Genomic DNA, 13994 nt, shown 5'->3' on the forward strand with positions numbered 1-13994 from the left:
GGGGCAGTTGTGGGATGCGGTAGATCCTAAAAAAAAAACTGTTTAATAGCAATGAGGATGTAATGCGAATAAGCACGTAATACTTTTATTATAAAGTTGCATTTTTTAATGGTGTAAATGATCTTCCCCAAACTTGAAACTCACTTGTTGTGTTTGTATGCCAGTTAGGCTCTACACCCGGTGTGAAGCGGATTAATGTGCTCTACACCCGGTGTGAGGCTCTACACCCGGTGTGAAGCGGATTAATGTGCTTAATTTTAAGAAGTTACTTTAGTTGTGATACAAACCTTATCAAAACATACATGAGGTGTGAGACTATGAATTTTAAAAATCGCAAAAAACCCCCGCTGTTTCTTGCCTTACTGCACACAGGCTGGGCATCATTCACAAGTGATAGGCTATTCAGACTATTATTGATTTGATCTTGTCTTTACATATACTAAATAATATATGTGTGAAATTTGTTTTGATTTAGAATAGACCATTATCATGCACCTGTCTGGAAACAGGGGCAGGGGAAAAAATTACATGTCATCTATGCACTTAAATAGAGAATTTAGGATGCTTTTCCTGTGTTTCATTTTCATACCAGCCAGGTAGGTTATACTCCTGATTTTCAATAACAATTGCATTGATGTCAGAATGATAAGACAAGTTTGGTAGGATACTAGTTTGGTAGGCCTAATTACCGTGACTAAACGTGGAATTTGACTGCCGTCATGATGTGCCGCCACGGTTGCAGTAATATGGTCACCTTAACTTGACCTAGGCAAGACTAAATATTTAAGTGCTGTTGAACGGGTTATGGTAGTAGGTGCCAGACACCGCTTTGTGTCAAGAACTGAAACGCTGCTGGGTTTTTCACGCTCGACAGTTTCCTGTCTGTATCAAGAATGATCCACCAGCCAACTTGAAACAACTGTGGGAACCATTGGAGTCAACATGGGCCAGCATCCCTGTGGAACGCTTTTGACTCCTAGAGTCCATGCCACGAGGAATTGAGGCTGTTCTGATGGAAAAGAGGAGGGGGTGAGCTACTCAGTATTAGGAAGCTGTTTTGTACACTCAGGGTATTTTTTTTTACAGGTCACATGCCCCATCTTCTGTCTGAAATGGGTATATTAAAGTAAGCATGATCAGTGCCTAAACAACTAAAAATAAACACAGCGCCAGTCAAGCAGCCCTGGTTTTTGAACGTAACAATTTTAATTAAAGTTGTTTGGAGGGAGAGAGCTCTCTCAGTACCTGTAGTCCTTGAAGTGGTGATGCTGCTTTGTCGAGGGTATGGTAGATGTGGAGAATATTGTGGTGGCGTGTGTCTACTGCTACTGGAGGACATGACTGGTGCTGCAACGACAGATAACGTGCCTCTTCAACTCTTCTTTGCGTTCACCTATCTTAGCGTCAAACGCCTGAGGGACAACAAGGGACGAAGAGATGGACAGACACCTCAACTCATCCGTCCATTTATGAATATATCTTGTGTCTTTTTTTCCTTCCCCTTTTTTTTCTTCCTTTTTCCTTTTAAATCCCTGCCATTCCATCCTGTCTTGTCCAACATTGTTCCCCTCTGTCCTTTGGGTCTATCTGCAGGCACAGCTCTCCACAGACATGCTGGGGTAGACCTTGAGCACCAGGTTACCTCCCTCGTCCTGGTAGAGAACCACCAGAGGGCTCATCTTCTCTGGGGCACAGCAGGGCTCTGGGACCCCTGGAACTATCCCAACCGCACGGACTATACTCTGGATGGTTGCATGGTTAGAGGGATACAGCACCTGGGAGAGAGGGAAGCAACGGGGAGAGGATGGGAAGGGCCGGTGAGGTAGAGAAAGAGATGGAGAGAGAGAGAGAGAGAGAGAGAGAGAGGTTACAGCATTGTAACTTTGAATCAAATCCAATTTTATTGGTCACATGCGCCGAATACCAGAGCCTTAGACCTTACAGTGACATGCTTACTTACAAGCCCTTTAATTAACCAACAATGCAGTTTTAAGAAAAATAAGTCTTAAGAAAGTATTTACTCAAATAAACTGAAGTAAAAAATAAATAAGAACATTTAAAAACAACAAATATTTAAAGAGCAACAATAAAATGATAGTATCGAGGCTATATACTGTACAGTTAATGTGTTGGGGGCACAGGTTAGTTGAGGCAATCAAGTTCATATGAACATGTAGGTAGAGGCAATGCCTGTAATAAAACTGGCATGCCTGTAATAATTCAACAGGAAAAATTACATGAAGGTCATTCTGTTTTTTTTTGTTGTTTTTTTTTAAAGAAGGAAGAGGAGCACAATGGTTATTCATTTAATAAAGTGCAAGTAGGGAAAACATAACGTACATGTAAGTGTGTCCGCACTGGCCAGTAATGTATCTACTGATTTATACTATTTCATAAATGTTGTAGACATATCATCAGACTGGGAGCAATGGAGCAATTCCAAATTGAGAACCAGAAAAACATTCTCCGCAGTCATGTGTCCTCTCTGCCTTACATAAGCTCTGCTCTGTGCTCTAACATTGACCATATGTATTGAGTCTGTATCTCGTCTTTAGCTCAGAAGGCTACCAAAGACTGGATTTCACATGGGTTCAAATCCGGCTAGTCATAGTCTTTACCTTGGGCATGGGGAATCCACAGGTTCCAGCGCAGTAAAAGGTATCGAAGGCTTCAGGCGCCAGGACCCACTCACTCCAGCCGATGTCGGCAAAGTCGACCCTGAGTGTCCTCCTAGAGCAGCTCCTAATCTGGGGTTCCGATCCCCACTGTCTCTTCTTCGCCTTGCGCATTGTCCACTCATCAAAACTCAGCATTGGAGACTTACTTCCTCCTGCCTTCCCTCTATCGTTTCTTTCATCACTCCTTCCCTCAATGTTGTCTTGCAACCTACTCCCTCTATCGCTGCTCTTCTTTGGGGTCCTCTCGTCCAAGCTCAGAACTGGCGATTGACTCCCTCTATCCCTCTCTCCATCTTTCACTTCTTCCTCTCCATCCTGGCCATTCCTCATCCTCTCCTTCCTCCCAGGCTTGGGATTGATAGGTTTCAGGGTGTGGTAGGCGGTTTCAAACAGGTCATCTTTCCTGGATCCGCTAGGCCTGTACTCCACCTCTGGTAGCTCGTTGTTCTGGATGGAGTCTGGGTGGGATGGTACCCCCCTTCTTACACGACCCTTTGACCCCTGTTTAGGGGGAAGACGAGAAGGGTGAGAATAATTTTCCTTCACCTCAGCCTCAGGGCCATACCTCTGTAAAGTCTGTGCCACACTGTTGGGCTCATCTAGCGCATGGTCATCAGCATACATCAATAAATAAGGTAGACTTGTCCCCGACAGTGTGTCCTCTGGCTGTCTGTGGTACTGCAGCCCAAAGTCCAGCTCCACCGACACAAAATGACTGCCCTTTTCCCTGGCCTCTTTTATCGCCACAGTCACGTCCTGCATCTGCCACAACCCTTTCTGGTTAGGGTGAAATGTCATGTTGCCTAGCAATGACACCTGCGACCCTGGATTGAACCCTGACCCAGAGGGGTTGGAGTGAAGGAAGAGGTGGATGTAGGGAGCAGGGTGGAGGTGTAGAGAGCGACAGGCCGGGATTTTGTAGCGTTTGCCCAACCAGGCCCTTGGCCGTGGGCACCGGTCGAACAAGAAGTGAAACGTGGCAGAGAGGATGAGCTCTGAGTTCTGGAGAGACGTCAGGTTCAGATGGTAAATCGTCCTCTGGTCAGACGAGTCTACAGGGGGAGAAATGTGTTACTTTAGATAGTCTTTCACAGTGACCCAGGCCTTAACAACTAAAGAGCAGACAGAGGCACATTGATTCCCTAGGTGGGAAGAAACCTTGAGTGGAACCAGAGTCTGGAGAGGGAACCCATCGTTCTCTGGCTGTTATAGGAGAGGATAGGAGAGGGGAAGAGTTAGGGAGATGGGGAAGGAAAGAGAGGGTGAGGGGGATGGGGAGAGAGGAGAGGAGAGGAGAGGAGAGGAGAGGAGAGGAGAGGAGAGGAGAGGAGAGGAGAGGGGGAGTGAGTGAGTGAGGGAGGGAGATGGGTGCAGAGGAGTGGGGTGAGGGAGGCATGAATAACATATTCATGATGTACACTAGGCAAACAGCAGACGTATTGTCCATTGTATATGCGTCTGCGGATGTATGGAGTGACTTAAGAGATATACATTACTCTGTATCCAGCCTCAGGCATATGGAAACGCTTATTTCAGTTTCCTCCAAAGCTTCCCCTAAGCCACTAATACAGCCAACACCGTCTGCCACGCACCAAGACACTAACCTAATGTTTTTACAGATCTCCTGTTGTTGTCAAAACTCCCTTACATCTCTCCTTAGATTACATGGCTTCTGCAGTTAAAAAAAAAACATGTTTTATGATATCTGATAACCACTTAAAGAAGAGCTCCTCCTTAAATTGACATTTTTATATTATATGTAAACAGTTGAGCTATTTTAGTGCATTGCTGTGTTCTGCTCATTGAGGGGAACGTTCGTTTGTGCAAATGGTTTGGAGAGATTTTGAGAGATCGATCGACTTGGTTCTTGCAAGACTCAACTGCTGAATCATCAGGCAACCCAAGGAAGGGGTGGGATAGGAGGACTATAAACCCAACAAAAGGACAACCACAAGAATTAGGACAGAGGTAAACAAACACAAAACCCCCTGGGGGAGAAAGCGGAAGGATTTCTAAGGGATTTCTGGAGGATCGTTCAGGCCTGATAGGGAAACAAGCATTCAGATGAACAAAAAAACAAGCAGAAGAGCACTTGGAAAGGAGGCTGAAGCGGTGAAACAATCTGAACCTTGAGAAAGTATCTTAATCTATGTGTAATGTGCTGTTTCTGTCACGCCCTGGTCTAAGTATTTTGTGTTTTTCTTCATGTATTGGGTCAGGCCAGGGTGTGGCATGGGTTTTTGTATGTGGTGTGTATGTATGGGGATTGTAGCTAGTGGGGTGTTCTAGCTATGTCTATGGCTGTCTGAAGTGGTTCTCAATCAGAGGCAGGTGTTTATCGTTGTCTCTGATTGGGAACCATATTTAGGCAGCCATATTCTTTGAGTTTGTTGTGGGTGATTGTCCTTAGAGTCCTGATGTCCTTGTTCTGTGTTAGTTTACACAAGTATAGGCTGTTTCGGTTTTCGTTACGTTTATTGTTTTTGTAGTGTTTGTGTTTAGTGTGTTTTTTTTTCATTAAACATGAATTGCAATCGACACGCTGCATTTTGGTCCGACTCTCCTTCTCACCAAGAAAACCGTTAGTTTCATTGTTCATAGAAGTGCAGAGAGAATTTATCTATAGGTGCATTACTTAAACAAGTGAGCTCATCAAGGGGAACATGCACATCATTCTAGAGAAGCGTGCATTGTTCAGAGGTCCACATGGAGATGAAGATGGATGCATTCTCTACGCATTATTTCAGAGACCTTGCCAACGCGTATCCTGAAAAAAAGTCTAAAAGAAATTGCTAAGGGAATCTCCAGAGACTCTGAGGGCAGACATCCTAAAAGCGAACAAGGAAATAAGAAATAAAAGGAGACCTTCTGACGATCCTAATGCTTGGCACACAGTTCTCCACAAGACCAATAATGATCTTAAAATGTCAGAAAACAGAACACTGAGGCAACTGTATATTGATTCCATCCCCAAATGTAACATTGATAGATATATATATAAACGGTACTGTGATGGTTCAAGGTTCGGAGGCCAGTCTGGATCAATTTGACCACTAGCTCGACCAAATAAAACCTTTTGTTGCTGAACTTAAAACCTCTCCACTGTCACTACCTACAACAGCCTTCACTCCCTCTGTGCCTCGGTATGTAGTCCCCAGTGTCCCTCTCCCTCCCTCGCCTGGAGCAGACACAGCCCTGAGCACGCCTCTCTCACACGCGACACCTGCAGTACCACAGCATCTTATAGAGGAGGAGATCAGCCTGGTGCGTCAGCATAGGGATGGGATCCGGGAGCTGCCGTGTGCAATGAACAATGTTGAGGACGACAGTTAGGCTGTCATTATGTTTCGGCTCTCAGGGTGGCAGTGTGCAGACGGAGAGAGGCACTATCCGGCACAGTCAATGCCAGCCACATGCACAACCTGCAGAAAGAGCTATATGAACTAAGGCAGGAATTTCTTAGCCGCCATCATCCACTCTACAAAGGGTCCCACAAAAATCCTGGACCAGGCCAACAGCTGAATCAGAACCCACCAACCAACCCAACCAACCCAACCAACCCAGCTGACCCCCTCCATCCCCATCTCACGGCCTGTAATTACTCCCATCACTCCTGCCATCCTCCATAGACCTGACGAGAAACCAGACATAATATTAATGATGGACTCAAATGGAACGATTAAATTAGAGAATACAACTTTCCCAAATAAAAAGGTGTCAAAGTGCCCAACAACAGAGAGAGCTTATGGAGCACTTGACTGTGGCCCAGCCTAGCTCTCCAAGCCATATAATCATTCACACAGGGACCAATGACCTGTGTGCCAAACATCACAGCACAGCACAGCTCTACATGACCTGACCAATCACAGAACAGCTCTACCCGACCAGGCCCACCTCAACTCAGCCCAGCTCTACCCAGCACCGACCACTACCCTAGGGTCTGGAAAAACACCGTTGAGGGTAGTGCACCACATGATGCAGTCCACACCATGTATCATTCACATCATCAGCCCTCATATGCTTGAGAGTTTGGAGCTTTGCCAGCCACACTGCCCTCTACACCACCCTCCTCAATTACCCCCACAACCTCCCTCCCAGACTAGTTTTGGTTACCCTCCCTACTCCCACGCCCAGGACAGGCCTGGGACACTCCTGCCCCCAATGGCAGCCCCAACCCTGCAACAGGAGGCACACCAAGGCCTCCTGTGCACACACAGAATTGAGCACCAACAGCCACTCCTTTGGCGGGAGCTTCATCCAGGTAGACTGAGCTCTGCCAACACTGCTCTCCCAGTTCCCGCCCCAGCCACTGCATCCAGAGAATTAAGGGAGGTTTGTCAAATGCTTAGACTACTTTGCTCTCACGTGGATGGCCCAGGACCTTGGCAAAGTCTCAACTTATTCAACAAACAGCTGCAGATGACCCTACGCCTGTTAGCTCTTATGGGAATGAGCTGAATATACCCCTCTGACTTTAAATCTCAGTTTAGGTCTAATGGACCTAAACGTGCTAAGAAACATGGTTCAATGGTTCTGTATCTGATGAAGACTTTGAAGTAAATTATTCTAATATATTTATTTGAAAGTAAAGGGGCTGAATAATTTAGCACGCCCAATTTTTCAGTTTTTAATTTGTTAAAAAAGTTTGAAATATCCAATAATAATAATATCCAATAATCCACTTCATGATTGTGTCCCACTTGTTGTTGATTCTTCACAAAAAAATACAGTTTTATATCTTTATGTTTGAAGCCTGAAATGTGGCAAAAGGTCGCAAAGTTCAAGGGGGCCGAATACTTTCGCAAGGCACTGTATACTACAGGTCAAACGTTTTAGAACAGCTACTCATTCAACAGTTTTTCTATATTTTTACTATTTTCTACATTGTAGAATAATAGTGAAGACACCACAACTATGAAATAACACATATAGAATCATGTAGTAACCAAAAAAAGTGTTAAACAAATCAAAATATATTTTATATTTGAGATTCTTTAAAAAGCCACCCTTTGCCTTGATGTCAACTTTGCAACCTCTTGGCATTCTCTCAGCCAGCTTCATGAGGTAGTCACCTGGAATGCATTTCAATTAACATGTGTGCCTTCTTAAAAGTTGATTTGTGGAATTTCTATATTTCTTAATGCATTTGAGACAATCAGTTGTGTTGTGACAAGGTAGGGGGGGGGGGGGAATCAAAAGATAGCCCTATTTGGTAAAAGACTAAGTTCATATTATGGCAAGAACAGCTCAAATAAGCAAAGAGAAACGACAGTCCATCATTACTTTAAGACATTAATGTCACTATCGTCTGAATGAATAGAACAAGGTGCAGCGTACTTAGAGTTCCACATGTTTAATAAATATGCAACTCACCAAAAACAAACAGAAGAAAACGAAACGTGATGTTCTGGGCTGCTCACAGGCAGCTACACAAAAACAAGACCCCACAAACAACAGGTGGGAAAAGGGTGCCTAAATATGATCCCCAATCAGAGACAACGATAGACAGCTGCCTTTGATTGGGAACCATACCAGGCCAACAAAGAAATAGAAAACATAGATTGCCCACCCTAGTCACACCCTGACCTAACAAAAATAGAGAATTAAAAGGATGCCTAAGGTCAGGGTGTGACAGTACCCCCCCAAAAAGGTGCGGACCCTGTCCGCAAACCTGAACCTATAGGGGAGGGTCCGGGTGGGCATCTACCCACGGTGGCGGCTCCGGTGAGGGACGCAGACCCTACTCCGCTCGTAGCGCCGCCAACTTCGGTGGCGCCACTGGTGCGGGGATTGTCGCCGGAAGCTCCGGACTGTGAATCATCGCCGGGGACTCCAGACCGTGGATTGTCGCCGGGGACTTCGGACCGTGGATCGTCGCCGGAGGCTCCGGACCGGGGATTGTCGCCGGAGGAACCGGGCCGTGGATTGTCACCGGGGACTCCAGACAGTGGATTGTCGCCGGGGACTTCGGACCGGGAACCCCCGTCGGAGGCTCCGGCCTGGGAACCGTCACCGGAGGCTCCGGACCGGGAACTGTCGATGGAGGCTCCAGGGCTCCGGAACGGGAACCGTCGCCGGAGGCTCCGGACTGCCGACCGTCGCTGGAGACCTGGTGCGTGGAGCTGGCACAGGACGTACTGGGCTGGGGAGACGCACAAGAGGCCTGGAGCGTGGGGCCGGCACAGGACGTACCGTGCTGTGGAGGCACACTGGAGGTCTGGTGCGTGGAGCTGGCACAGGATGTACCGGGCTAAGGAGATGTACAGGAGGCCTGGAGCGTGGAGCCGGCACAGGACGTACCGTGCTGTGGAGGCGCACTGGAGGTCTGGAGCTTAGAGCGGGCACAGGATGTACCGGGCTGGGGAGACACACAGGAGGCCTGGTGCGTGGAGCTGACACAGGACATACCGGGCTAAGGAGATGTACAGGAGGCCTGGAGCTTGGAGCCGGCACAGGACTACCGTGCTGTGGAGGCGCACTGGAGGTCTGGAGCTTAGAGCTGGCACAACGTGTCCTGGACAGATGACAACCTTCGCACGGCAAGTGCAGGGAGCTGGCACAGGACGTACCGAGCTGTGGAGGCGCACTGGAGACACGGTGCATAGAACCGGCGCACATTGTACCGGAACGATAACACGCTCCTCAAAGCGAGTGCGGAGAGCTGGCACAGGACGTGCAGGGCTGGGGAGGCGTACTGGAGACCTAGTGCGTTGGGCGGCACAGTCTTCACCAGATGGCTAGCGGCATTAAACTGAGGACACGCTCCTTAGGGCGAATGTCATGCCTGATGCACCAACACAACAGCTCTCTCATAACACTCTCCTCCAATTTCCCCATCAACTCACTGACTGTCTCTGATTCACTCCCTTCACTCCCCTCCAAGTTCACCTTCCTCTCCCAGACTGGCTCTGGTTCAACCCTCGGCTCCGCCGACCAACCCATGTGCCCTCCCAAAAATATTTTGGAGGCTGCCTCTCCGGCTTCCGTCTTGGCCGCGAACCCCGGTGTCGTCGTTTTTGCTCCTTCGCAGCCCCCGCCAGCTTCCATGGCAGGCTCCTGTCTCCTGACATGATTTCGTCCCACGTCCAGGATGTCCTCCACTCCTGGCTTTCCTCCCAGGCCCAGGATCCCTGATCCTCCTGGGCACGCTGCTTGGTCCGTGGGTGGTGGGATCTTCTGTCACGATCGTCTGAATGAATGGACCAAGGCGCAGCGTACTTAGAGTTCCACATGTTTAATAAATATGCAACTCACCAAAAACAAACATAAGAAAACGAAACATGACGTTTTGGGCTGCTCACAGGCAGCTACACAAAGTCAAGATCCCACAAACAACAGGTGGGAAAAGGCTGCCTAAATATGATAATGATAGACAGCTGCCTCTGATTGGGAATCATACCAGGCCAACAAAGAAATAGAAAACATAGATTGCCCACCCTAGTCACACCCTGACCTAACCAAAATAGAGAATTAAAATGATCTCTAAGGTCAGGGCGTGACAATTAAGGTCAGTCACTACGGAAAATTTGCAGTCGCGAAAACCATCAAGCGCTATGATGAAACTGACTCTCATGAGGACCGCCACAGGAAAGGAAGACCCAGAGTTACCTCTGCTGCAGAGGACAAGTTCATTAGAGTTACCAGCCTCAGAAAATGCAGCACAAATAGATGCTTCACAGAATTCAAGTAACAGACACATCTCAACATCAACTATTCAGAGGAGACTGTGTGAATCAGGCCTTCATGGTCGAATTGCTGCAAAGAAACCACTACTAATAAGAAGAGACTTGCTTGGGCCAAGAAACACAAGCAATGGACATCAAACCGGTGCAATTTGTCCTTTGGTCTGGAGTCCAAATTGAAGATTTTTGGCTCCAACCAGCATGTCTTTGTGAGACGCGGTGCGGGTGAACGGATGATCTACGCATGTGTTTTCCCACCGTAAACTATGGAGACTCCTCCATACTTTACGGTGGGAAATTCAAATGCTTAGATAATCTGAGGTTTTATAGTGTGGGGCTGCTTTGCTGCTGACACTGTCTGTGATTTATTTAGAATTCAAGGCACACTTAACCAGCATGGCTACCACAGCATTCTGCAGCGATACGCCATCCCATCTGGTTTGTGGTTAGTGGGACTATTATTTGTTTTTCAACAGGACAATGATCCAACACACCTCCAGGCTGTGTAAGGGCTATTTGACCAAGAAGGAGAGTTTATCAGATGACCTGGCCTCCACAACCCCCCGACCTTACAAAACAGCAAAATACTAATTCTTGTTTAATTAATTAAGAAGAGACATTGTAAAATGTTTTTGGCTCTAGAACATTTATCCTCTATATGTATTCCTCTGGAATAATAAACAATTCAGAGTCAAAGATAGATCTAACCCTTGGTTTTCTTTCAGAGCTATCATAGCACATTCAGATGAGATATCAGACCTGGGCCAAAGCAAGGAAAACTGTGTAGTGGACTGGTAAACTTTCAGACAATGGAGAAACAGACATAGTATCTCGATTAAAAAAGCTAAACCAAGCCACTTTTTGAGCTCTATCTATGACTCTGCTGGTGATCTTTCAACATTTTGGAAAACAGTAAATGCACTGAAGCGTACAAATTCCTCTTCTTCCCTGCCTAAGCAAGTTCTGCCTGACTCTGGCATCATAACTGAGAAGAGTGGAATAAGTGATGCTTTTAATCACAATTTTATCTCGGCAGGATTTTTATTTGAGATAAACACATTTTTGACCCTTTTCATTCAATAGACTGCTCCTCCCTCTGCCCGCCTATGGCTGACTCAACGTCTAACCTGTCAACTTCTAGTGAATCTTTTTTTTCAATTCAACAATTGACTATCTGTGATGTGCTAGATGCCTTGCTTAAGATTGATGTCAAAAAAACTCCACTGGGGAGGACATGCTTTATCCATTTTTACTGCTGCTCTCTGCCCCCCTGATTGCTGAATAGTTAACCAATATTTTTAACCTGATGGTTATATCTGGTACCATCCCCAAGGTTCGGAAGGTGGCCCATGTACTCCCCCTTCACAAAGGTGGTGACCCTTGCGACCTAAATAATTTTTCCCTCTATTTCTATACTTTTTTTGCCTAGCTAAAATATTACAAACCTTGATTAATTCTCAGTTAAGATATTTCTTATCTTTGAAATGTATTTTAAATGTACTGTACATCAGTCAGGTCATAGCACTCTCTCGGCCACATTCCTAGTTATGAATGATGTGGTTACCTGTATGGATAAAAGACAACATTGATCTTCCTTGACCTGTCAAAGGCTTTCGATACAGTTTTATCACTCACTGCTAATTCAGAGGCTTTCCTCAGTTGGCCTAGACCAGGCTGCATGTAGCTGGTTTAACAATGACTTGACAGATAGAAGTCAATATGTATCTACTGATGGTGTTAAATTAGGTTTCCTGGATATTACGAAAGGTGTCGCACAAGGGTTGATTCTGGGTCCTGTACTTTTTACTGTTTACATTAACAAAAAAATGTATCCTGCTGATGATACTGCTGTATATGCTATTACCCCCACGGTTGATCAGTTTTGTCTTCATTTTACTATAGAAAAACTTTATTGACCTAAAATTTGTATTGAATGCAGGTAAAACTAAGTATATGTTGTTCTCCAGAGAGCATAAAAATGACTGATTTAAGCATACGTCCATAATGCTTCCAAATATCTGGGCATCTGGACAGATGAAAAGCTGTCTTTTAAAAAGCATAGTGATGCGTATTTTCTGTAATTTATTTAATTCAGGGATCCTCTGTAAAAGAGACCTTGGTCTCAGTATGACTCCCTGATAAAATACAGGTTAAATAAATTAAACAAAATGTTAAGTCAATGTGGGCCTGTTTTGTTCATAAAAAAACACCACAGGAAAATGGCATCAATGCATGCTAAGCTTTCATACTCCAGCCCAGGATACAGTGGCCTCTTTATAGGAAAATAGATATGGTGCATTATTGGTGTCCGCCTGTCTCCTGGTTACCGCATTGTTGTCGTGGCCAGCGCGGCAGCTGGGCTCCACTTGGGGGCGAATTCTACACACATTCTTGCCGTCTGCGGCTGGAGCTGCGGCAGGATCACACTACAGCTGAAGCGACTCATACAGATCTGCCCAAGTGCGTCATAAAATGCATTGTGGTATTCTCAGAAGGTTCCAAAACAATCCTACCTATTTGGGGTGTCTGACCACATGCGTCGGCTTTTTTCAGCCTGCTGTTGGCTATTTCAATTAATTAGGTTGCCTACTAGAAGAGAGTTGGGGGGGCGGGGGGGGGGGTGGCAGTACATCATTGATATTATTGAAAAACATAAAGACATTTCGGTTGTTATATAATATAACCATAAATTCATCATAACTGTGTGAGTGAAGGCACCTCCTATGCACGTTGCATTTCTCTCCATGCCTATCTCATCAGCGCCTTTCCCTCTGAGGACAGACATACTCTGAGAATTTAGGTCACATATCAGAGTTGAGGATATTACTAATTGATCTACATTAATTTTCCTGTCCAGCATCATAGACAGTCATACCACAGTCACACTCACCTTGGCTGGCTCTGAAACTCCTGACAGTGTTTCCCTCTCTGAGTCGTTTCAGATCTCTGTTGTATTTCTCATACAGCCTGTACATGTGCTGTGAGACCACATCCTGATTAGCTCTGTCTCGGTCAAACGGAGAATCGGTTCCATCGCTGCCCTGTCCCTGCAAGCCCCATGGGGTTCGGCTCGAGGTCCGACCCTCCAAAGTTCCAAGACAACAACCTAGCATTAGAAAAAGCATGTGCGCGGTAAACTCGAACCAGACTGCCATTTCAGAACCAAACACAAAATCCTTTACTTCAAGGGAGAAAACGCACATCCGAGGAATGACTTGTAATGATGGTGTCTGTAATAAAGGCGTCCGCTTTTACTCCTCTTTTATGCCGTGTGGATGCTGGAGGTTAGTTAACTCTCCTCAGAGCTACTTTAACACTTGTTTCTCCTTTACAGCCAGAGGTTAGAGGGGTAACACTGGAGTAGTGAAAGGTGCTGACGTCCACTTCTGCAGCCAATGAGAGAACTCACACACTACAGTTCCAGTTCGTTATTCCCGTCTCGCTCTCTCTCACAAGCGTGCGCGTGCACACACACACACACACACACACACACACACACACAATTCCATCTTGAAGCAAATATTTCAAACCCACAAAAATGTAACAATCCAAATATGTCATTAATAAAATTGGACGATGATGACAATTGATATGCTGCTGGTGTTTTATTGATATTTGTTAAATATGTCATAAC

General features: G+C 45.9%; 1 protein-coding gene across 1 annotated transcript; it reads right to left on the minus strand.

Moving 5' to 3' along the window:
* Positions 1-222: 222 nt before the first annotated feature.
* Positions 223-13725, minus strand: gdf10a (growth differentiation factor 10a). Its single transcript, XM_036981581.1, has 3 exons — positions 13251-13725; positions 2619-3730; positions 223-1775 (listed from the first exon to the last, which is right to left on the minus strand). The coding sequence occupies exons 1-3, from the start codon at positions 13561-13563 to the stop codon at positions 1584-1586; spliced, it is 1617 nt and encodes a 538-aa protein (XP_036837476.1). The 5' UTR covers positions 13564-13725; the 3' UTR covers positions 223-1583.
* Between the last annotated feature and the right edge of the window lie 269 nt (positions 13726-13994).

The sequence above is a fragment of the Oncorhynchus mykiss genome, chromosome 1, assembly GCF_013265735.2.
Source record: "Oncorhynchus mykiss isolate Arlee chromosome 1, USDA_OmykA_1.1, whole genome shotgun sequence".
Classification (NCBI taxonomy): domain Eukaryota; kingdom Metazoa; phylum Chordata; class Actinopteri; order Salmoniformes; family Salmonidae; genus Oncorhynchus; species Oncorhynchus mykiss.

Excerpts from the sequence above, each read along its gene's own strand:
- gdf10a (XM_036981581.1), bottom strand. The coding sequence starts at position 13,563 with ATGTGCGTTTTCTCCCTTGAAGTAAAGGATTTTGTGTTTGGTTCTGAA. Across the intron at positions 3,731-13,250 it reads GAGTTTCAGAGCCAGCCAAG|ACTCGTCTGACCAGAGGACG; the intron begins GTGAGTGTGACT and ends CTCCCCCTGTAG. Across the intron at positions 1,776-2,618 it reads GTGGATTCCCCATGCCCAAG|GTGCTGTATCCCTCTAACCA; the intron begins GTAAAGACTATG and ends CCTCTCTCCCAG.